Raw genomic sequence first — 23853 nt, 5'->3', positions numbered from 1 at the left:
TCATGACACTTATCTCCTCCCATGCTGCCCCCGTCAGTCTCAGAGAGGAGGGAGGACGTCAGAGAAATGGGGCTCCCGGGGCAGGTGGCCATGGTTGCAGAAGTGGACTGACACAGGGGAGAGGTGGCCTCTGGACCAGAACCAGAGCCGGTGCCTAGTGGAGAGACTGCTGAGACATAGAGATCTCTGCAGGGAGCAACCCCCACCTGCAGAAGAACAAGCTGAGCTGGCGGCCTCTGACCTCTACAAACGCAAAGATACAGCCAAGAGTAGCCAGGTAAAAAAGGGTGGGGCCCAGACCCTCGGCAGGGGACAGCGCGCCTTCCAGGGTGCCCGTGTGAGCCAATCCGAGGTGAGTTACTGTTGGAGGCCGGTGCCTGGGCCCCGGGAATACACCCCGTGTGCATCATTCATTTACTCACACCGCCACCTGCCAGCCGACACCTCCCCACCAACCAGCCATGTGCTATGTGGGTTCTAGGTGCTGACCCAGGCGCCGCAAAGCAGAGCCGAGCTGCTGCCCCCACTGGGTGTGCAGCCTATTTTTCTTTTCTTGTTTTTAAACTATAGACATGGGGGTCACGGTCTCCCTATGTTGCCCGGGCTGGTTTCGAACTCCTGGGCTTAAGCGATCCTCCTGCTGAGGCCTCCCAAAGTGCTGGGATTCCAGGCGTGAGCCTCTGCTCCTGGCCGGCAGGCAGTCTAGAGTAAACGGCAGTCTAGAGTGGATGAGAAGCATCTCTAGGGTCCTCTCGGCCAGCAGCTCTCACCCTCTTCCCTGTGTGGGGGACAGCTCCCACCTCCGGCACACTCCAGTGAGAAGTGCTCTCCACACTTCCAAATGGTGCCTGCAGAAAAAAGACCCGAGGTCTCTCATCTCCAGCCTCCTGGTACCACCGAGTACCCACAGCCCTGTCTGACTTGATGACACCTTCAGACCTAAAAGACACCTGGGTCTCCGGCAGCACAAAAGGCTGCAGTGCCCCACGTGAGGAGGAAGGCAGCATGGCACCACGCCTGCGGCCTCTCAGGATTGGATGGAGCGCCATCAGGTTCCCGAGGCCCGCACATCTCTGCGTCTCTGTCTGTCTCATGCAGCTCCCACCCACGGGTCCCAGGCGAGGTGAGGCGGCAGCAGTAGAAACCCAGTCCGGGGAGTTCAGGGCGGGGGCCCCAACCTCAGCGCTGTGGACCTTTGGGCCGGATCGCTTTCTATGGCAGGGAGTCCTGGGCTCTGCGGGGCGCTGAGCAGCATCACTGGCCTCCACTCACTCCGTGCCAGGAGCGCCCCCCGTTGTGACAACGCACAGATGTCCCGAGATGTTGCCCAGTGTTCTGTGGGGCGGAGTCACCCAGGTGGGGAATGCATGGATGAGGGGGATCCTGAGGGGGATCCTTAGGTGGAAGAGTTGCTCCCCAGGGCAAACAGACCAGCACTGGCCTCCCACACTCCTCAGCCCTCCAGTGAAAGCAGACAGATGCCCACTGCCCACCCTCTCTCTGCTCCCATCATCCTTCCACCACCGACCCAGCGGCCTGCAGGCTGGGGGGGATGAGAATATAGAGGTTCCCAGGCCAAATCTGATCTGGGAGAGAGGAAGATTCACCACAGAAGGGAATGTGTGCAAAACGGCACAGGAATCTGAACAGCCTGCCGCTCTCCAGAACCCAGCAGTGTGGCCGGGCATGCTGGCTCCGCCAGTAATCCCAGAGCTTTGGGAGGCCAGGGCAGGAGGATCACTTGAGCCCAGGAGTTCAAGACCAGCCTGAGCAACATGGCAAAACCCCGTCTCTACAGAAAATACAAACATTAACCAGGTATGGTGGCACGCCTGGAGTCCCAGCTACTCAGGAGACTGAGGTGGGCAGATCACCTGAGCCTGGAAGGTCGAGGCTGCAGTGAGTTGTGATTGCACCACTGCACTCCAGCCTAGGCAACAAAGTGAGACTCTATCTCAAAAAAAGAAAAAGAAAAAAATCAGAACCGTGCAGCAATTTGGGAAGGCTGGGGTGGAAGGGACATGCTGGGGGCGGGAGGACAAGATGGAAAGGTTAGAAGGCAGGTCTCTAGAGCTGGGCTCATGGTGGTTGCATGGGGGTGACACCATCAGACACGATCAGCCGGCGAGAGGAGGCACCAGCGCCTCAGTCACAGAGCAACAAGGACGGTCGCCACACAACCACCAGTGCCTGCCTCTTCGCAGCAGCTAGACTCACAACAGGCAGACACTGGAAACAGCACCAATGTCCACTGAATAAGGAGACGCACAAAACCCGGTGCCTCCACACCACGGAACATGACTCAGCCACGAAAAAGAGCAGGGCTCTGACTCAGGCCACAGCCTAGATGCACCTTGAGGACATCACACTCAGTGAGAGATGCCAGACACAAAGGGCCACACAATGTGGGATTCCATTTCTATGAAATGTCCGGGACAGGCCCAGCCACAGAGGCAGGGGAGACAGGTGGTGGTGGCTGATGGGGTCAAGGCTGGTTTCTTCCTGAGGTAATGAGAATGCTCTAGGATTGGACAGAGGTGATGGCGGCCCGAGCCTGTGAACACATAAAAACCAGGGAACTGCACGCTCTAAAGCAGTGAATCGTGCGGCAGGAGAAGTGTATCCAAATAAAGCTACTACGAGCAAAAATTACATAAAGTAAGAAGGGACAGTGAAGAAGCCTGAAGGAAGAACCAGACGGAGTAGGAAGCCAAGAGAGAGTGGGGGTGTTCACCGTTGTGGGGGCGGCGTGTCATTCGTGGTCAGTGGCGGCTGAGTGACTGAATGAGGCGTGGCCAGGCAGGCTGCTTATGTGCCCCTCATCCCATCCATGAATGAGGACACTGAGGCAGAGGAAGGCAGTCACCTGCCAAGGCACACAGGGACCTGGGGCTGCTGGGGACATGAACGTCCCTGGATGAGAACATAAGTGGCCCAGGAAGGGGCTCTGGCTCTGTGCTGAGTCCAGTGGCTGGGGAGAACAGTGACATGTGGGCAAGGCAGTGACAGGCAGAGTTGAGGAGCAGGTCACTGGTGACCACAGGGAGGTGTCGGGGGCAGAAGAGAGATGAGGTCAAACACTCCCTTTCCTGCTGACAGATGCCCAGGTCCCTGTGGCAGCGCCAACAGGGGGCCTGCTGTGGGCAAGCACACAGCCCAGGGCACTGCACAGGCCAGGGGCGGAGTGGGGACCAGGCAGGCACGCTCACTGCCCTCATGGGGCTCACAGTCCAGACATTGGGGACAGGCTGCTTTGTACTGGGCCATCCTGGGCACAGTGGGGCACTGAGCAGCATCCCTGGCTCAAATACTGCCAAGTGTCCCCTGGGGACAGAGAGCTTTGTCCCCGGGCGGTGGAGAGCTTTGCTCCAGGAGAAAGGAGTCACAGGGCTGGGATCAGTGAGTTCCTAGAAGACCAAGCCCCTGGATCTTCACCTCTGCCAGGAGTCCCCGGGAGCGGCCCTACCCACACAGACTTTCCATCCTCTCCCCTCTAAGCGACACCAAGCAAAAGGTCCTCAGAACCAATTCCATTCTGGGCCTCCCAAACCCAGAAGTTCTCAGTCTACAAAACCCCTCTACCAGAAACCCCATTAAACAGTAGGTGGTTTGAAAATCAATGTAAGGCCGAGCGCGGTGGCGCATGCCTGTAATCACAGCACTTTGGGAGGCCGAGGAGGGCAGATCGCCTGAGGTCAGCAGTTGGAGATCAGCCTGGCCAACATGGTGAAACCCTGTCTCTACTAAAAACACAAAAATAGCCGGGCGTGGTGTGCACACCTGTAATCCCAGCTACTTGGGAGGCTGAGGCAGGAGAATCACCTGAACCCGGGAGGCAGAGGTTGCAGTGAGCCGAGACAGCGCCACTACACTCCAGCCTAGAGCGAAACTCCATCTCAAAAAAAAAAAAAAAAAAAAAAAAAATCAGTGTAGCCCCACCTTGAAGACCAATCCGGCTTGTCTGTTTCTAGAAACTCCTCCTCCAAACCCCAAACCCCCACCCCCACCTAAACCCCCACCCCCACCACTGCCTGCAGCCAGGGCACAGGTTCTGAAATTTGACCTGGGAAGCAAGTCACAGGGGCAAACTGGTGGGCATCACCTTGCCAAGATACCCTCCCCAGTAAAGCACCGGACTTGCCTTTGAGCAAGTGTCTGCTCCCTTAGCAAAACCCTCTGCAACCCAACTCCGCTCGCTGCTCAAGGCGCCGGGCAGCGGCCAGTGGCCAGCACACCTGCCTCCACTTGGGATTCCGAAGGAAATGACAATCGGGTGTTGCCAAAACACACGGGCCCCTGACACAGAAGGAGGCCCACGCGGAATTCCACATGACAGACGGCCCCCGACACATCCACTCCGGGGACCAAACCTAGGTGATGCCGTCGGCTTCTATCCCCACCCCCACGCCGAGAGAGACCACCCCGCCTTCACTTCAAAGGCCCCGCAGGCTACCCTCATGCCGGTGGTGTGTGTCCTGGGTGGATGGTTTTGCCTTAAGTAAATCACTCTCCTTCAAAGCATATAGGTTGGGGTGGGGGCCTCACCACGGAGAGGCATGAGGTCATCGCCCGGTAGACTGCGGCGGGGCGGGGGAATCTGAACCAGAGAGGCGCCCTGAACCAGAGGATGAATTTGGGGTGGAGAAAACAGGGGAAAAGACAAAACAGATTTAGGCTGAACATCTGCATATTGGGGGTCTCAGGCCGTGGGGTGGGGATAGGTCTGGACGGTGGAAGAGAGGGAGCGGGTGTCGCGGGTTTGAGTAGCGGTAAAATGGCTCTGAATGGGGGACACACTCCATATTCTGGGGATCCGAGATGGCCAGGCATGCGTTTGGAAGAAGACACGGGGCAGGACGCAGGACGGAGGTTCAGTTCGGAGGAGGGAGGGGCTTGTGCATGGATAGCTCGTCTGAGGCTTTGGTGGGAGAGCTGGATTTGGGGGAAATGGGGGCTGGCAGGGGCACGCTGGGAGGATGGGGGAGCAGAAATCAGCGAGACGAGGTGAGACGGGGACATCCATGCACTCGACCCGTGCCTGCGGGGACTGGTGGACACAACAGTGACCACAGACACAGGTTTCCGGGTGTCCCGGGCTGGGACTGCATTTTACTGGGGCGAGGGGCTGGTTGCGGCCTGGGCGAGCCATCGCACACCACAGGCTCAGCGATGGGGGGGCGGCTTCATGTGGGCAGGACCCAAGCTGGGAGGGTCTGAACTGGGAAGTCCGCGGGGATGACAGGCCAGGGAGAAGTCACTCGGGTTAGGAGGCGGGGTCTGCTGTTCTAGGGGTGCGCAGTGGGGTCCCCTGGTTGGGGGTGCAGAGTTCAGCCTATTTTAAAAAGAACGGTGGACGCTGACGGCGGCTGCGGGGAGGTCACGACTTGCAGGTGGCGTGGGGTGGGGGTCACGGCCCGCCCCGACGTGGGGGGAACGCTCGGATTTGGGTGTTAACTCGGGAGACGGGGATGCTGAGGTCACCCAGGCCTAGTTCGGCCTGGGAGGCGGCATTCAAGGGGACTGGGGACTCCTGGAGGGGCCTGAGCTGGGGTGGGGGTTGCAGCCCACCCCGCCGTCCCGGCTTTCGGGGGTCGCAGTCGAGCTCCGCCACCTAGGGCCCGGGGGGCGGGTCCCCGACCCCGGCCGCCTCACCTGGCTCGCTGCCGTCGCTCGCTGGCTCCCGCCGACCCCGCCTCTCCTGGCACCGCACAGCGCCCGCCTCCGGCCTCCGCAGCTCCCGCAGGCCCGGCCGCGGCCGCCGCTGAGGGTATCCCGGGCTCCGCGGTCCCCAATATGGCGGCGGTCGCTCCTCCGCTGCCTCCCGGCTCCCTCCCTCCGCGGCGCGCGCTCGGCCGGCCGCGCGCACTCCCGCAACTCGACCACGCCCCCACGCCGGCGCGCGGCGAATCGCGGCCACGCCCCCCGCCTACCCCACACACACAGCCAGGCCCTGCCCACTCCGAGTGGCTGCGCCTGCGCGCGTTGGGCATCTCGGGAGGACGTGGCGTCTCCCGCAATTCAAATCAATACAGGAAGCGCGGCTCCACGCGTTGCCCAGGGCAACCACGGCCGGAAGAGGACGGGCGGGGTGCTAGACGTTGCAGAAATGGCTCTGGTAGATGGAGGGGGTGGTTGCCATTGAGGACAGTCGCGGAATGGGGCGCCCCAGGGCAGACCTTTCCTAGGGTAGATCGAAGCCAGGCACACCTCAGTGCGGCATTGACGTCGCGCCTAATGAGCGCAGATGGGACCCAACACCAGGTGCGTGTGCCGAACGTACAAACGTCACTGCTGAGAGTCATTCATTTATTCAACAAACATGCATCGCGCTCCTGCTAAGTGCTGCTCCTCCATGCCCCGGTGAGACAGCAGGGAACAAAACAGGTTTTTAGGCCAGGTGCGGTGAGTGAAGCCTCTAATCCCAGCACTTTGGGAGGCCGAGGCGGGCGGATCACCTGAGGTACGGAGTTAATCCCAGCTACTCGGGAGGTTGAGGCAGGAGAGTCCCTTGAACCCAGGAGGCAGAGGTTGCGGTGAGCCGAGATTGCGCCACTGCACTCCAGCCAGGGTGACAGAGCAACACTACGTCCTTTTTTTTTTTTTTGAGACGGAGTCTCGCTCTGTTGCCCAGGCTGGAGTGCAGTGGCGCAATCTCAGCTCACTGCAAGCTCAGCCTCCCGGGTTCACCCCATTCTCCTGCCTCAGCCTCTCCGAGTAGCTGGGACTACAGGCGCCCGCCACCACGCCCGGCTAATTTTTTTGTATTTTTAGTAGAGACGGGGTTTCACCTGGTCTCAATCTCCTGACCTCGTGATCCACTCGCCTCGGCCTCCCAAAGTGCTGGGATTACAAGCGTGAGCCACCGCGCCCGGCCTAACACTACGTCTTGAAAAAAAAAAAAACAGGTTTTAAAAAAAATTATGGGCCGGGCACGGTGGCTCACGCCTGTAATCACAGCACTTTGGGAGGCCAAGGCGGGTGGATCACCTGAGCTCAGGAGTTCGAGACCAGCCTGGCCAACATAGTGAAACCCCATCTCTACTAAAAATACAAAAAATTGGCCGGGCGTGGTGGCTCACGCTTGTAATCCCAGCACTTTGGGAGGCCGAGGCGGGCGGATCATGAGGTCAGGAGCTCGAGACCACGGTGAAACCCCGTCTCTACTAAAAATACAAAAAATTAGCCGGGCGTGGTGGCGGGCGCCTGTAGTCCCAGCTACTCGGAGAGGCTGAGGCAGGAGAATGGCGGGAACCCAGGAGGCGGAGCTTACAGTGAGCCGAGATCGCGCCACTGCACTCCAGCCTGGGTGACAGAGTGAGACTCCGTTTCAAAAAAAAAAAAACAAAAAAAATACAAAAAATTAGCCGAGCATCATGGCAGGCACCTGTAATCCCAGCTACTCGGGAGACTGAGGCAGGAGAATTGGTTGAACCCAGGAGGCAAAGGTTGCAGTGAGCCAAGATCGCACCATTGTACTCCAGCCTAGGCAACAGAGCAAGACTCAGTCTCAAAAAAAAAAAAAAAAAAGGTTAAACATAGAATTGCCACATGACACAGCAGTAACACTCCTAGGTATCTACCCAAGAGAAATAAACATGTAACATCCACGCAAAAACACACACCCATGTGCATAGCAACTTTATTCATAACAGCCACAAAGTGCACACAACCCAAATGTACATCAACAGATGAAGGGAAAATGCTCCATTCATACAATGACACGGTGTTTTGCAATATGAGGCAATGAGGGCCGGGCGCGGTGGCTCACGCTTGTAATCCCAGCACTTTGGGAGGCCGAGGCGGGTGGATCACGAGGTCAGGAGATCGAGACCACGGTGAAACCCCGTCTCTACTAAAAATACAAAAAAATTAGCCGGGCGTGGTGGCGGGCGCCTGTAGTCCCAGCTACTCGGAGAGGCTGAGGCAGGAGAATGGCGTGAACCCGGGAGGCGGAGCTTGCAGTGAGCCGAGATCGCGCCACTGCACTCCAGCCTGGGCGACAGAGCGAGACTCTGTCTCAAAAAAAAAAAAAAAAAAAAAAAAATATGAGGCAATGAGGCTCTGATACAGGCTACAGCTTTGATGAACCTCGAAAGCATCGTGCCCAGTGAAAGAAGCCAGACACAAAAAACCACATAGTGAGTGACTCCATTGATACGAAATGTCCAGATAAGCAAATCCATAGAGACAGGAAGAGGATTAGTGGTTGCCAGGGGCTGGGAGAGGGGGATCAGGAGTGACTGGAATGGACTTTATTTTGGGGGATTGATGGATATGTTCTAAAATTGATGTGATGGCCATGAGCTGTGGCTCACACCTGTAATCCCAGCACTTTGGGAGGCTGAGTCGGGCAGATCACTTGAGGTCAGGAGTTCGAGATCAGCCTGGCCAATCTGGTGAGACCCCATCTCTACTAAAAATACAAAAATCAGCCGGGTGTGGTGGCGCGCACCTGTAGTCCCAGCTACTTGGGAGACTGAGGCAGGGGAATCACTTGAACCCGGGAAGTGTAGGTTGCAGTGAGCCCAGATCATGCCACCACACTCCAGCCTGGGCATCAAAGCAAGACTCTGTCTCGAAAAAAAAAAAAAAAAAAAAGTTGGCCAGGCACGGTGGCTCACGCTTGTAATCCTAGCACTTTGGGAGGCCGAGGCGGGCGGATCACGAGGTCAGGAGATCGAGACCACGGTGAAACCCCGTCTCTACTAAAAATACAAAAAATTATCCGGGCATGGTGGCTGGTGCCTGTAGTCCCAGCTACTCGGGAGGCTGAGGCAGGAGAATGACGTGAACCCGGGAGGCGGAGCTTGCAGTGAGCCGAGATCGTGCCACTGTACTCCAGGCTGGGTGACACAGCCAGACTCTGTCTTGAAAAAAAATAAATAAATAAATAAATAAGAATAAAAATAAAATAGGAGAGGAGAGGGAGATTCTGACACAGAAATACAGAGACAGACACACAGGGGTCAAGGCAAGGTGATGACAGTGGCAGAGATTGGAGTGACGGAGCCACAAGCCGAGCAACACCAAGGACTGGTGGCCACGCCCAGAAGCTGGAAGAGGCAGGAAGGATCCTCCCCTGGAGCCTCGAGAGAGGGCACAGCTCTGCAGACAACTGGATTCCAGACTTCCGGCCCCCAGGGACTTGCTCAATCCCAGAGGACCCACAGAACAGAAGACGCAGACTTGGTTCTTCCGTGCTATCAGTTTCTCGCAGGTCTGCGGAGGCCAGATGCCAAGTTCTCTGACTTACACAGGCCTGGCTTTTGGCTGAGACCTCGATATCTGCGTCCTGCACCCTAAGATTATCTCCTTCTGGGGAGCATCCTTGGGGCCAGTCACACCTGGCACCCTGCCCTTGTAGCCTTCCTGAGTCAGCACAGCTCCTGGTCCACCGGAAGTCCTCCGTAAACAGCCTGCGCCACAAACATGTTGAGATGACGTCCTCGCAAGGCGGCTGAGGGCTGCAGTGATGCCTGTTATCTGCAGTCAGCTTTCCAACACATAGGAAGGCAATACAATAATTAAAAAAAAAAGGGGTGGACCGGGCGCAGTGGCTCACGCCTGTAATCCCCAGCACTTTGGGAGGCCGAGGCGGGCGGATCACGAGGTCAGCAGATTGCGAGCACCTTGGCTAACATGGTGAAACCCCGTCTCTACTAAAAATACAAAAAAATTAGCCGGGTGTGGTGGCGGGCGCCTGTAGTCCCAGCTACTCCGGAGGCAGAGGCAGGAGAATGGCGTGAACCCGGGAGGCGGAGCTTGCAGTGAGCCGAGATCGCGCCACTGCACTCCAGCCTGGGCGACAGTGTGAGACTGCGTCTCAAAAAAAAAAAAAAAAAAAGGGAGGAGTGTCAGCTCCATGAGGCTAGACACTGTGTCTGTTTTGTCCTGTGTCCTCTGTGCCCAGGACACTGTCTAGCACACAGTAGTTGCTCAATAAGTATTTGTGAATGTTGTCTTAAACTAGAAGTTGGCCTTCCAAAAGGATTTCTTTGCTATGCACAGCATTTTATGTTTTTTCATTAATTTTTTTTTTTTTTTTTTTTTTTGAGACGGAGTCTCGCTCTTTCACCCAGGCTGGAGTGCAGTGGCGCGATCTCGGCTCACTGCAGGCTCCGCCCCCCGGGGTTCACGCCATTCTCCTGCCTCAGCCTCCCGCGTAGCTGGGACTACAGGCGCCTGCCACCTCGCCCGGCTAATTTTTTTTTTGTATTTTTAGTAGAGACGGGGTTTCACCGTGTTAGCCAGGATGGTCTCGATCTCCTGACCTCGTGATCCGCCCGCCTCGGCCTCCCAAAGTGCTGGGATTACAGGCATGAGCCACCGCGCCCGGCCATTAATTTTTTTTAAATTATTTTTTGAGATGGAGTCTCACTCTGTCACCCAAGCTGGAATGCAGTGGCGTGATCTTGGCTCACTGCAACTTCCACCTCCTGGGTTCAAGCGATGCTCCTGCCTCAGACTCCTAAGTAGCTGGAATTACAGGCACCCGCCACCAGGCCTAGCTAATTTTAATATTTTTAGTAGAGATGGGGTTTCATCATGTTGGCCATGCTGGTCTTTAACTCCTGACCACAAGTGATCCACACGCCTTGGCCTCCCAAAGTGCTGGAATTACAGGCATGAGCTACCGTGTCCAGCCATGTTTTTTTATTAATTGCTCTTTTTTTTTTTTTTTTTGAGACGGGGTCTTGCTCTTCACCCAGGCTGGAATGCAGTGGTGTGATTACAGCTCACTGGATCCTTGAACTCCTGGACTCAAGCTATCAAGCCATCTGAGTACCTGGGCCTACAGGCATGAGCCACCATGCACAGTTGATTTTTTTTTTTTTTTTTTTTGAAGATGGAGTCTTGCTCTGTTGCCCAGGCTGGAGTGCAGTGACAGGATCTCAACTCATTATAACCTCTGTCTCCCAGGCTCAAGCAATTCTCCTGCCTCAGCCACCCAAGTAGCTGGGATTACAGGCTGAGCCACTGCGCCCAGCCAAATTAAAAAAAATTTTTTTCCTGTTGAGATGGGGGCTTACTACATTGCCCAGGCTGGTCTTGGAATCTTGGTCTCAAGCGATCATCCTCTCACCCCACAGCCTCCCAAAGTGCCAGGATTACAGGTATGAGCCACTACTCCTGGCAATCACCCACATTTTAAAAATAAGAGATTGCAAGCAGGGCACGGTAGCTCACGCCTGTAATCCCAGCACTTTGGGAGGCAAAGGCAGGTGGATCACCTGAGGTCAGGAGTTTGAGACCAGCCTGGCCAACATCGTGAATCCCTGTCTCTACTAAAAATACAAAAAGTTAGCTGGGTGTGGTGTTGCATGCCTGTAATCCCAGCTACTCGGGAGGCTGAAGCAGAAGAATCGCTTGAACCTGGGAGGCAGAGGTTGCAGTGAGCCGTGATTGTGCTGCTGTACTCCACCCTGGGTGAGAAAGTGAGACTCTGTCTCCAAAAAGAAAAAAAAAAAAGAAAAAAAATTAGGCGAGGTGGCATGCGTCTGTATCCCAGCTACTAGGGCAGCTGAGGTGGGAGAATCGCTTGAATTCGAGGCTGCAATGAGCACTGAGTGTACAACTGCACTCCTGCCTGGGTGACAGAGAGAGACTCTGTCTCTAAAAAATAAATAATTTAAAAACATTTAAAAAAAGAAAGAAAAGATAAAAAGCAAAAATAAATAATAAAAAAGCTCCCACTTTTCTTGTCTAGACAGCATTCTGGTGACACCAGTGAGGGTTTGGACCCCGATCCCCACGGGAGCAGTAAAGATGAGTGAGCTGATTGGATTCTGACTCTATTTCAGAGGGAGAGTCTACAGGCCCGTGGATGGATAGAAGGAAGAGGTGAGAACGATTAATGTGGGGTTCATCTCTCCAGCTGTTCCTCTCAAAATCTTGTACTCATCCTTAGGATTATTTTTCTAGATTCCCACATCCAATCCGTCTATAAATCCTGTTTGTTTCTTCTTGAAAATTAATCTGGCACCTGCATATTTCTGTTCTCTCTGCTTCTTTCTTTCTTTATTTTTTGAGATGGAGTTTTGCTCTTGTTGCCCAGGCTGGAGTGCAATGGCACGATCTCAGCTCACCACAACCTCCGCCTCTGAGGTTCAAGCGATGCTCCTGCCTCAGCCTCTCAAGTAGCTGGGATTACAGGCATGCCCCACCATGCCTGGCTAATTTTGTATTTTTAGTAGAGATGGGGTTTCTCCATGTTGGTCAGTCTGGTCTCAAACCCACGACCTCAGGTGATCTGCCCGCCTCGGCCTCCCAAAGTGCTGGGATTACAGGCGTGAGCCACCGTGCCCGACCTTGTTCTCTCTACTTCTAACCTTGCTCTTCCATTGTCTGTTTCCTTTTTTTTTGAGATGGAGTTTCACTCTTGTCGCCCAGGCTGGAGTGCAATGGCTCACCGCAACCTCTGCCTTCGGTGTTCAAGCGATTCTCCAGCCTCAGCCTCCTGAGTAGCTGGGATTACAGGCGCGCACCACCACACCCAGCTAATTTTTGTATTTTTAGTAGAGACGGGGGTTTCACCATGTTGGCCAGGCTGGTCTCGAACTCCTGACCTCAAATGATCCACCCACCTCGGCCTCCCAAAGTGTTGGCGTTACCGGTGTGAGCCACCGTACCCGGCCTCTTTCAGGTCTGTCTTCAAATGTCACCACCTCAGATTCTGGCCACCCTTCCTGAAACTGCACACCCTATACATACACCGCCCTTGGCTACCGAATTTTTTCTCGTTAGCCTTTTTTACCATCTAATAGGTATTGCATTTACTTATCGTGTTATTTTCTGTCTCTCTAACAACACTGGGAGGCGTACGAGGGTAAGGGCTGAAGGCTCTCTTGTCCTCAAGGCCCATGTACTATTTATTACGTACATGAATGAATGAACGACTGCATTTCTTCTTTTTTTTATTCCTCACCTACTTAAGGTTCGAGCTCCCTCAGCCCATTGGCCACGCCTCTGGAGTCTGACCACGCCTAGAAACACTGCGCATGCTCTGTCGCTAGCCAGCCCAGGCTCGGCGCTGAATCGGCACAAACCAGTCTCACTTCTCGTATCGCAGCGGGGAGGTTGGAGAGAATTTTTTCCCATAAAAGGGCATACGTTGCCCGTCCCCTTCCCCAAGGAATGCACTAGGAATACTGTTCCTGTGTTTGCATGAGCTGTGGCACCGCACCGACTCGGGCTTCCGGGCCTCCCTCCTGCACGGGAGCCTCTCACTAGGTCTCCCCCGGGGCTGCGTTGGTGCCGTCCGGCACGGTCACGTGGGCGAGAAAATGGCGGCCCCCAGACCGCACTGCGAGCGTCGCGGCAGGTGAAGAGGTGGTGGCAGAGGCGCATGCGGGTACTGGTCGGGCCGACAGGCCCTGAGTCTCCAGAGCTCGGTGAGGCGTCCCGGAGGCGGCGATCACGGTGTGGGGCCCGGGTCTGGCGGGCGGTGGCACCAGGATCGCCTCGTTAGGTAATCCGGTCTCAGGGATTCGTTGACTGTGGATGGGGCGGGTTAAGGGGTCTCGAGTCCCGGCGATCTCTTTCCTCTGGGATTTTTTACATGAAAGAGTGCCCGCCTCACGTCCTGAAGCTCCTATGTCGTACGATTGGGTCTCGATGGTCCCCAGTGCACTGCCAGCTCGCACAGGCCTGGCCTCTGATTTCTGATGACCCCTCTTTAAAGGTGTCACTCTCCTTTGATGGTCACCTGTGCTTAGGTGGCTACATTGCCCTCGTCAAGCCCAGGCAGCCTTGCTGACGCCACTGTTAACCAGAGAGGGCTGCCGGCATGCCATAGCCTGCCTGTCTTGAGATGAAGCATCCGCCAGGTTCTCAGCCGATCTGGAGGAAAGAGAGGGGTCCCTTCTCCCCTCCTTGGCTGTGTTCTTTCATCCTAAGTCATTCAACAAAGCGTTGGTGGTTTAGAGCCCGACTCTGGAGCCAGACTTCCTGGATTCCTAACTCTTCACGCTGCTCCCAAGCAAGTTCCCAAGCACAGTCCCAAACTGTGCCTCAGTTTCCTCACCTGTAAAATGGGGGCGATCTTAGTAACTACCACGTAGGGTAGTGATGTAGATCGAATGAATTAATGAATGTAAAGAGCATGGAGTGCCTGGCGCATAGCAAATGCTACATAAGTGTCAGCTGCTATTGTCACGGTTATCGTATTTAATTAATTTATTTATTTTGAGACAGGGTCTTGCTTTGTCGCTCAGTCTGGAGTGCAATGGCACGATCTCGGCTCACTGCAACCTCCGCCTCTCGAGTTCAGGCTATTCTCCTACCTCAGCCTCCCGAGTAGCTGGGATGGGGGTGCCCACCAGCACGCCCAGCTAATTTTTGTATTTTTAGTGGAGATGGGGTTTCACCATGTTGGTCAGCTGGTCTCGAACTCCTGAACTCAGATGGTCTGTCCACCTCAGCCTCCCAAAGCCAGTTATTGTTTTTATTGAGGCCCTACTGCGTGCAGGTCATTGCATTAAGTGCTGGCAATACAACAGTGACCAAGATAGACTCAGTCCCAGCCTTCAGAGTTCTATTCTAATGAGGGATAAGACCAGTCACAAGCAACTAAACCAATACTTTCCAATATGGTATCTAGGAGTCTTAGGCGCCATGGAGAAAAATAAAGCTGAATAAGCGAAAAGAGGTGGAAGAGTAACATTGTCCATTGTGATCAGGGAAGGCTTCCATGAGGAAATGACATTGGAGACTCAGGAAAGCGAGAGGATGAGCACGGGTGTTCCTGGACCAAACTGAGGGTCGGGCTGCTATTTCTCGTGGTCCAATAACGAGATGCAGATTAACTGGGGAGGAAGACAGTTTTTATTTCTCTAACCAGTTACAGGGAGAAGGCCTGGAAAATATCGCCAGACCAACTCAAAATGACAAAGTTTTCCAGAGCTTATATACCCTCTAAGCTATACATCTACATGTAAGAGTGCATTCATCTAAAGACTTAAGTGACTTCTTTTAATGGATAACCAAGATCTGAATCCTGAAGACTTTCCTTTGGAACCTCAGTAAATTTACTTAATCTAAATGGGTCCAGGTGCTGGGGTGATCACCCTTATCTCGTCTCCAATGGGTCCAGGTGCTGGGGTGATCACCCTTATCTTGTCTCCTGCTAAATCATGGAGGTTTGGAGAGTTCTTCAGACACCCAGTAAAACTTGTTTAATCCTAAACGGGTCACGTTAAGAATTCCTTCGTTATTGGCTGGGCACGGTGGCTCAAGCCTGTAATTCCAGCACTTTGGGAGGCTGAGGAGGTGGATCACCTGAGGTTGGGAGTTCGAGACCAGCCTGACCAACATGGAGAAACCCTGTCTCTACTAAAAATACAAAATTAGCCTGGCATGGTGGTGCATGCCTGTAATCCCAGCTACTCGGGAGGGTGAGGCAGGAGAATCACTTGAACCCTGGAAGCGCAGGTTGTGGTGAGCCAAGAAAATGCCACTACACTCCAGCCTGGGCAAAAGAGCAAAACTCTATCTCAAAAAAAAAAAAAAAAAATTCCTTCATTATCTAGTCATGCCTTAAGGCCCAGGAAAGGCCTGGGCAAAACTCTTGGTGGGCTTTTGTTACACTCCAGCCTTTGTATTAGGGCACTGGCTCTTTTAGCTTTTAATGTTTAACTTAACCACTCAGTCAGTGCTGAAACAGTTATGGAGGCCTGTGTTAGTGAGGCCTGGCCTGCTACGTGGGGACATCTAGGGAAGAACGTTCCTCATGGAGATCACAGCAAATGCAAAGGCCCTAGGGCTGGACTGGGCCCAGCATGTTGGAGGAACAGCAAGGAGGCTTGTGTGGCTGGAGCGGAGCTAGAGAGGGAAGAGGTGATGGGAGATGGTCATGAAGGGCCTTTGGGACTGTCAAGTAGTTGAGTGAGGAGGCATAGGAGGATTTTAAGCAAGGGAGTGATATGGTCCAGTTTACACATTTTTTTTTTTTTTTTTTGTTTTTTGAGACAGAGTCTCACTCTGTCGCCCAGGCTGGAGTGCAGTGGTGCAATCTCGGCTCACTGCAAGCTCCGCCTCCCGGGTTCACGCCATTCTCCAGCCTCAGCCTCTCCAAGTAGCTGGGACTACAGGCGCCTGCCACCACGCCCAGCTAATTTTTTTGTATTTTTAGTAGAGACGGGGTTTCACCGTGGTCTTGATCTCCTGACCTCGTGATCCACCCGCCTCGGCCTCCCAAAGTGCTGGGATTACAAGGGTGAGCCACCGCGCCTGGCGGTCCAGTTTACATATTGAAAGTTCTTCTGAATCTGTTATCTAAGCTGTGTAACAAAAATCCCCATAATGGCTGGGTGTAGTGGCTGATGCCTGTAATCCTAATGCTTTGGGAGGCTGAGGCAGGATGATCACTTGAGCCTGGGAGTTGGAGACCAGCCTGGGCAACACAGAAGTGAGACCCCATCTCTACAAATAATAATAAAAAAAAATTAGCTGGGCATGCTGGTGTGTGCCTGTAGACCCAGCCACTAGGGAGTCTGAGGCAGGAGGATCACTTGAGACTGGGAGTTCGAGGCTACAGTGAGCCGTGATCATGCTACTGTACTCCAGCCTGGCGACAGAACAAGATCCTGTCTCAAAAACAAACAAAAAAACATACTTGGTTACCTTCAACAACAGTAAACAGTGTGGCACACAGTTGCTCTGGGCCTGGCTTAGCTGGCTGGCTCTGGGTCTGGCCTCTGGTAAGGCCTCAGTGGAGACAGTCTGGGGCTGCATCATCTGAAGGTTTGCCTGGGGCTGGACGAGTTGCTGCCAGCCCACTTCTCTCACATGGCTGTTGGTGGGAGGGCTCAGTTTTTTGCCACGTGGGCCCCTACAAAAGACTGCTTGAGCATCCTCACAACATGGTCACTGGCTTCCCCTAGAGAGAGAACACGGATGAGACTGTTGTGCCTTTTATGCCCTAACCTTGGAAGTCTTGCTCTGTTCCATCTTCTTGGCATTCACATGGGTCAGCCCTGTTCAGAGTAGGAGGGGACTATATAAAGCCTTGAATATTGGGTGGGGATTGCTAGGGCCCTTTTGGGGGTCAGCTGTCCCTCTGGCTGCTGTGTGGAGAGCAGACAGTGGAGGTCATTTCTGATAGGCCTATAGGTGAGAGGCGGTGCAGAGACTGAGGCCCAGAGAGGGACAGCAACTTACAGAAGCCTGCACAGCTAGTAGGGGGGTTGGAGCTGAGCTTTCAGCGCAGATGCTCAGGTTGGTCAGTGGGTAGGAAGTTGCCCCACCCAGGTCCTAGGAACAAGCCAACGCACTGGTGAAGGGGGCTTCTAACCCGGGCTTTCATATTTCTGCCATAGGTTCTTACGTCCCGTGTCCCCAGGTTTAGCCTGAGCAGGGTTGTGGAAGGCCGGGGCCCATCGACAGCACGATGGTGACGGAGCAGGAGGTGGATGCCATCGGGCAGACGCTGGTGGACCCCAAGCAGCCCCTGCAGGCCCGCTTCCGGGCGCTGTTCACGCTGCGCGGGCTCGGCGGCCCAGGTGCCATTGCCTGGATCAGCCAGGCCTTCGGTGACGATTCTGCCCTGCTCAAGCACGAGCTGGCCTACTGCCTGGGCCAGATGCAGGATGCCCGCGCCATCCCCGTGCTGGTGGACGTGCTGCAAGACACCCGTCAGGAGCCCATGGTGCGCCATGAGGCAGGTGAGCACCTGTCTGTGTCCCGGGCAACTGCTCCCTCCTGCCTCACTTCTTCATGACCCCACATGTCCCCGTCCTCACTCAGGTGATAAATATCAGGGTGATCAACTGCCCCATAAAGCACCAGATAGTAAATACCTGCAGCTCTGCCGCCAGACAGCGACTCAATAAAGCCAGCGTAGGTAGTCTGTCACCAAATGGCTACGGCTGTGTGCCCAGACAACCTCAACTGGGCAGGGGGCGGTGGCTCAGGCCTGTAATCTTAGTACTTTGGGAGGCCCAGGAAGGTGGATCATTTGAACTCAAGAGTTCAAGACCATCCTGGGCAACATGGCAAAACCCTGTCTCTAGAAAAAATACAAAAATTAGCCAGGCATGGTGGCATGCACCTGTAGTCCCAGCCACTTGGGAGGCTGAGGCGGGAGAATCGCTGGAGCCCGGGAAGTCAAGGTTGCAGTGAGCCATGATCGTGCCACCACACTCCAGCCTGGGCCACAGAGTGAGATCCTGTCTGTAAAAAAACCAAAAAACAAACTTCATTTGTAAATGCTGAGATTTGAATTGCATATAAATTCCACCCATCAGGAAGTACTATCCCTTTGATTTTTTGTTTTAAACCATTTATTTGCTTGCTTTGAGTCAGAGTCTGGCTCTGTCGCCCAGGCTGGGGTACTGTGGTGCTGTCTTGGCTCACTGCAACCTTTGCCTCCCGGGTTCAAGTGATTCCCCTGCCTTAGCCTCCCAAGTAGCTAGCGTTACAGGTGTGTGCCACCACGCCTGGGTAATTTTTATATTTTTAGTAGAGATGGGTTTTGCCATGTTGGCCAGGCTGGCCTTGAACTCCTGGCCTCAAGTGATCCCTCCTGCCTCGGCCTCCCGAAGTGCTGGGATTACAGGCGTGAGCCATCGTGCCCAGCCTTAAACCCTTAAAAGTGTTTTAAAAACCATTCTTTGCTCATATAAAAGCAAGCGACAAGCCATAGATCCCCAACCCCTAATGTATATTAGATTTACTCCACTTATTGGACACACATTTAGTGAGCACCTACTGTATGCCAGGCTCTGTCATGTATGTAAGAGACAAAACAGTTACAATACAGATACAAGCTGGGCATCGTGGCTCACGCCTGTGGTCCCAGCTACTCAGGAGGCTGAGGCAGGAGGATTACTTGAGCCAGGGAGGTTGAGGCTGCAGTTAGCCATGATCACGCCACTGCACTCCAGCCTGGGCAACAGAGTGAGACCGTGTCTCAAAAAAATGGACTGTTCAGGTCGGGTGCGTTGGCTCACGCCTGTAATCCCAGCACTCTGGGAGGCTGAGGCAGGTGGATCACCTGAGGTCACGAGTTCAAGACTAGCCTGGCCAACATGGTGAAACCCCATCTCAACTAAAAATACAAAAAAAGTAGCTGGGCATGGTGGCCGGCGCCTGTAATCCCAGCTACTTCGGGAGGCTGAGGCAGGAAAATCACTTGAACCCAGGAGGCGCAGTTTGCAGTGAGTGGAGATCGCGCCATTGTACTCTAGCCTGGGTCACAAGAGCGAAGCTCTTTTTAAAAAAATAAAAAACAAAAGAAAGGACTCTTGTAGCAAGGGACCTAGACAGCAAAGGAGACCAGTGAGGCAGGTAGTTGGTGCGTCTGTGCCACTGGGACTGTGTTTCTGTAACCAGTGAACTCCTTTGCAATTAACGCGTGGGAGGTGCCTGACACAGAGCGTGTGTTGGCGCATACGGGACTCTTCCCGGCGGAGGGAGCCTGCCAGGCAGGTGCACAAATGCAAACCGCAACCTTCAGGAAAGGCAAAAGCCACCAGCTCAGCCGCCTCACAGGCAGGGCCCTTGAGCTCGATTCTGAGAAAATTCAAGGAACATCCGCACCTAGGGCTCTACGGAGAGCCGCCGACAGCCTTGCTCTGACCTGGGCTTGCGACGCCTGCACTTGCGCCTGTACCCGAACCCACCTAAGTGTAGCCCCAGTGGCCCCAAATTCTGGAGTCTCCAGCCGGCAGGCCCGGCCTGTTTTGGGCTTTTTTTTTTGAGACAGGGTCTCACTCTGTCGCCCATGCTGGAGTACACTGGTGTGATCATGGCTCACTGCAACTCTGACCTCCTGGGTTCTTGGAGCTGCTTGTCAGCTGTGATCCCGAGTCGTAGGGATATACTCGTCTCCCTGTCTCATGGTACGGGCCAGGATGGGCTCCATTTTGCTCTGAGCGGCAGGTGGGTGCGGTTCCAGGCAATGCCTTGCTCTGGGGAAGGGATGCTGATTGGTCCAGCGGGGAGCCTGTACCCACTGCTGCTCCAATCAGCCGTGGGGCAGAGCCGTGGGAGGGGTGTCCTCTGGTCCCACAGGTATCCGGGCATTTTCCACACATCCACCCCACCAACATGAGCTCTCCGGCTGCTTCTTCCCAGGGGAGGCCCTGGGGGCCATTGGGGACCCGGAAGTTCTAGAGCTCCTAAAGCAATATTCCTCGGATCCCGTCATTGAGGTAACCAGGTCCCCGCTTGTCTCCCTGCCAGTCTTGGGTCCCTGGGAAGCCCTGCCCAGCCCCGCCCCAGCCCGGACCTGGAGCAGTCTCAGACCCTCCCCATCTCTGGTTGCCAGGGTGACCACTTGGCCAAGGATGCCCCAGGGATTAGGGAGGCGAGGGCGACAATCCGGACAGACACTTGCTGCGCCCCATTTGGCAAAACGGCGACACCCAGCTTTGCTCACCCACTTCCATCCCGGGCCTTGAGCCCCTGAGCCGGCCTGACCCCCTTTCTCTGAACCCCCACGTCCAGTCCCTCTGCCAAGACCCCTCTGAACCCACCCAGTGCCCTCTACCTCTGATACCTTGCCCTGGCCTGCCAGACCTCTTCAGGGATCTCCTGCTACCTTCTAAAATTTCTTCTTGTTTTGTTTTTTTTTTTGAGATGGAGTCTCGCTCTGTCACCCAGGCTGGAGTGCAGTGGCGCAATCTTGGCTCACTGCAAGCTGTGCCTCCCAGGTTCATGCTATTCTCCTGCCTCAGCCTCCAGAGTAGCTGGCACTACAGGCACCCACCACCACGCTCAGCAAATTTTTTTGTATTTTTAGTAGAGACGGGGTTTCACCATGTTAGCCAGGATGGTCTCGATCTCCTGACCTCGTGATCCACCCGCCTCGGCCTCCCAAAGTGCTGGGATTACAGGCGTGAGCCACCGCGCCCGGCCCAAAAATGAAACAAATTTTTATTTTATTAGTTTTTTCTTTATAGAGACGAGGTCCTGCTCTGTCGCCCAGGCTGGTCTTGAACTCCTGGGCTCAAGCAATCCTCCTGCCTTGGTCTCCTTAACTGCTGGGATTATGGGCATGAGCCGCTTCATCCGGCCCCATCGTTCATTTTTGTGGCTGAGTCATGTTCCGTGGTGTGGACGGCCCATGCCGTGTCCACTCACTGTGGCTGGATGCTTGAATTATCTCTGCTTTTTAGCCGTTATGAGTTATGCCGCCACGGACATGCGTGTGCATGTGTTTGTGTAGACATGCCTGTTCCTTTCTCCCCTGCCACCTCTCGTCCACATCCCACCCCGACCCTCAGTCTCTCCTCCTCTGGGGCAGCAGGGGGTACGTGTGACACTCAATTCCGCTGTTCTGTTCCACGCTTAAAGCTCTCACGATACCTCATCACCTTTAGGACAAAATCCCAAGCCCTTACAGTGGCCGGCAAGCCTTACCCAGTCAGGCGGGGCCACACATGTTCCTTTGGCCCTCACCACTCCCGCAGGGTCCTGCCTCAGGGCCTTGGCACCGCTGCTTCCCCATCCCCGGGTCTCCACCTGACTCCCTCCCTAAGCTGGCTTAGGTCTCTGCCTCCACATCGCCTCCTCCCTGAGGCCCTCCCCAGCCCGCCAGTCCCCGAGTCACTCACAAGTCAGCCACCCCTGCTGGCTTACTTCCTGCCCGGAATGATGGGTTAGTCACCCTGCCAGTGTCTCTCTCCCCTGCTAAGCTGCCATCCCAGGGGGTGGGGAAGGGCCCCTGCGACCCCCCAGGGCCAACCCGCTGCCCGATACCCCTCCCCGCAGGTGGCCGAGACCTGCCAGCTGGCCGTGCGCAGGCTGGAGTGGCTGCAGCAGCACGGCGGGGAGCTGGCGGCGGGACCCTACCTCTCCGTGGACCCTGCCCCGCCGGCTGAGGAGCGTGACGTGGGGCGCCTGCGGGAGGTGCTGCTGGACGAGTCCCGGCCGCTCTTCGAGCGATACCGCGCCATGTTCGCCCTGCGCAACGCGGGAGGCGAGGAGGCCGCCCTGGCGCTGGCCGAGGGTGAGGAGGGGCTTCTGGGGTGGGGTCCTGGGCATTGCCTCGCTGTGAGGTTCAGTGATGGCATCTGTGCAGTGGGGCCGTGGCCTGTCCCCGGGAACGGCATCCCGGGCCTGGCCCCAAGCATTTCCCATGGGGCCTGTTAACCCGTGCAAGCGTCCCTCGGTCCCCATAGCTCCCAGCTTTTCCCGCCCCAATAGCTGCGGTCAGTTCCTCTGGGCAGCCCTAATCACTGGGGCTGGGGGCAGGGGTGTCTTCAAGATAGAACACCCCAGGTTGGGTGTGGTAGCTCACGCCTGTCGTCCCAGCACTTTGGGAGGCCGGGGTGGGAAGATCTCCAGGACTTGGAGACCTGCTTGGGCAAGATAGCAAGACCCCATGTCTCACAAAAGAAAAGACAGCTCCCCTTCCCACCCGTCCTGGTCCCAGCGAGTGTCCCTCTCCCCTGCAGGTCTGCACTGTGGGAGCGCCCTCTTCCGCCACGAGGTCGGCTACGTCCTGGGACAGCTGCAGCACGAGGCTGCGGTGCCCCAGCTGGCGGCCGCCCTGGCCCGGTGCGCCGAGAACCCCATGGTACGGCACGAGTGCGCGGAGGCCCTGGGCGCCATCGCCCGGCCCGCCTGCCTGGCCGCGCTGCAGGCTCACGCGGACGACCCAGAGCGCGTGGTGCGTGAGAGCTGCGAGGTGGCTCTGGACATGTATGAGCACGAGACCGGGCGGGCCTTCCAGTACGCGGACGGCCTGGAGCAGCTGCGCGGGGTCCCTTCCTAGGGCCCCGCCCTCACCTGGGGCTCCTCGAGGACTCTTGAGGGCCGCTCCTCCCCCGCAGAGCTTTGGCGTCTAAACCGGGTGTGTGTGAATCGGTGTCATCGCTTGTGTCTTGCTGGGCGCACGGTTGCGGTTGCTGTCCCCCTCCTCCGTCTGGGACCGAGGAGCTGCCCTTGTGCTGTGACTCCCTGAGTCCCCTGACCGCTCCCCGGGGCCTGGCGCAGGGCTGTAGCGTGGAAGTTTCCAGGCTTGGGGTGGGACTCTGCGGGAGGCTCCGGGATGCCCGGCTCAGGACAGGGGAGGACTGTGAGGGAAACCAGGGGAGGATCGCGAGGGAAGCCAGGGGCAGAGCTGGGGCTCTGGGAAGAGGCTGGCTTTGTGGTGGCTTCAGCTTCACTAGGAATTGGGCGCAGGGACTGGGGGTCTCTGACTCCCTACCCCGAGGCCTGGGTAGGGACGGGGTGGTGGTCCCTGAGTGGGTCAGGTAGGGCACAGGGACCAGGGAGGGACAAGCAGACCTCAAAGCGCTGCCCAGATGGAATATTAAATTATTTTTGCCAAGCATTGACTCCTCTGAGTGTATTGGGTGAGGGGAGCGTGGGTGGGAGGGAGGGGTGGCTTTGACTCCTCTGAGTGTATTGGGTGAGGGGAGCGTGGGAAGGAGGGAGGGGTGGGGGTTTTCAGGGAACGTTCCCCGAGAGTGTGTGGCTTCTGGGCGGGGGGGCGGGGGGACGGTTGTATCTGCAGCCATTGGCTCTGGGATCTGTCCTGCCACTGACTCTGAGCCACCATCAGCGATGGGCAGGCCTGCACCTGTTTTATGTACGGTTACCTGGTCAGATCTGCCCAGCCAACTCCCTCCAAGGGGGCTCTGGGGAAACTGCCCTCCAGCCTGGCCCTTCCCGGACCCCCATCTTCCCCCAGCTCCTGTTTTGGGTGCAGTGGGAGGGGTTCTGTGGTCCAGCTGAGAGCCCAGACATGGCTTCCTCTGCCGGCTCCCCCAGCCCTTCCATGTGTGGCTGGGGACAGCCCACTTACCTCTCTGTAAAATGGGCATAGCAGTAGAATCACAGGTGCAGAGCTCCTGGTCTGCAGCCAGAGAGGCCAAAACCAGAAGACAGGAGGCAAAACGCGACGGG

At 55.8% G+C, this 23853-nt stretch overlaps 2 protein-coding genes across 7 annotated transcripts in view; one reads left to right on the top strand and one right to left on the bottom strand.

Annotated features, from left to right (window-relative positions):
• Positions 1–5858, bottom strand: part of FZR1 (fizzy and cell division cycle 20 related 1) — a 31197-nt gene extending 25339 nt beyond the window's left edge. Inside the window, exon 1 of one of the 2 annotated variants that reach the window (XM_055247489.2) lies at positions 5653–5858. The gene's annotated coding sequence lies outside the window, so the exon portion shown is untranslated. The remainder of the gene's footprint in view (positions 1–5652) is intronic. The other variant, XM_055247490.2, reaches the window with a different exon arrangement.
• Positions 5859–5983: 125 nt separating this feature from the next.
• On the top strand, positions 5984–23275 carry DOHH (deoxyhypusine hydroxylase). Of its 5 annotated transcripts, none has more exons than XM_055248763.2 (7): positions 6132–6261; positions 11708–11841; positions 12935–13391; positions 17316–17660; positions 20074–20150; positions 21712–21949; positions 22398–23275. In XM_055248763.2, the coding sequence occupies exons 4-7, from the start codon at positions 17387–17389 to the stop codon at positions 22715–22717; spliced, it is 909 nt and encodes a 302-aa protein (XP_055104738.1). In that variant the 5' UTR covers positions 6132–6261; positions 11708–11841; positions 12935–13391; positions 17316–17386; the 3' UTR covers positions 22718–23275. The 5 variants fall into 5 exon arrangements, with proteins under 5 accessions (XP_063476109.1, XP_055104738.1, XP_063476107.1 ...); XM_063620037.1 differs by having other exon boundaries at positions 12935–13468; XM_063620038.1 differs by lacking the exon at positions 6132–6261 and adding an exon at positions 9342–9610 and having other exon boundaries at positions 12935–13468.
• Positions 23276–23853: the final 578 nt, after the last annotated feature.

The sequence above is a fragment of the Symphalangus syndactylus genome, chromosome 17 (assembly GCF_028878055.3).
Source record: "Symphalangus syndactylus isolate Jambi chromosome 17, NHGRI_mSymSyn1-v2.1_pri, whole genome shotgun sequence".
Classification (NCBI taxonomy): domain Eukaryota; kingdom Metazoa; phylum Chordata; class Mammalia; order Primates; family Hylobatidae; genus Symphalangus; species Symphalangus syndactylus.
This window is presented reverse-complemented; position numbering and strand designations above follow the sequence as displayed.

Bases quoted from the DNA above. Each gene is read 5' to 3' on its own strand.
- DOHH (XM_063620039.1), top strand. From the start codon at position 17,387: ATGGTGACGGAGCAGGAGGTGGATGCCATCGGGCAGACGCTGGTGGAC. The intron at 20,151-21,711 runs GTAACCAGGTCC...CCCTCCCCGCAG, and splicing joins CCTCGGATCCCGTCATTGAG to GTGGCCGAGACCTGCCAGCT. The intron at 21,950-22,397 runs GTGAGGAGGGGC...TCTCCCCTGCAG, and splicing joins CGCCCTGGCGCTGGCCGAGG to GTCTGCACTGTGGGAGCGCC.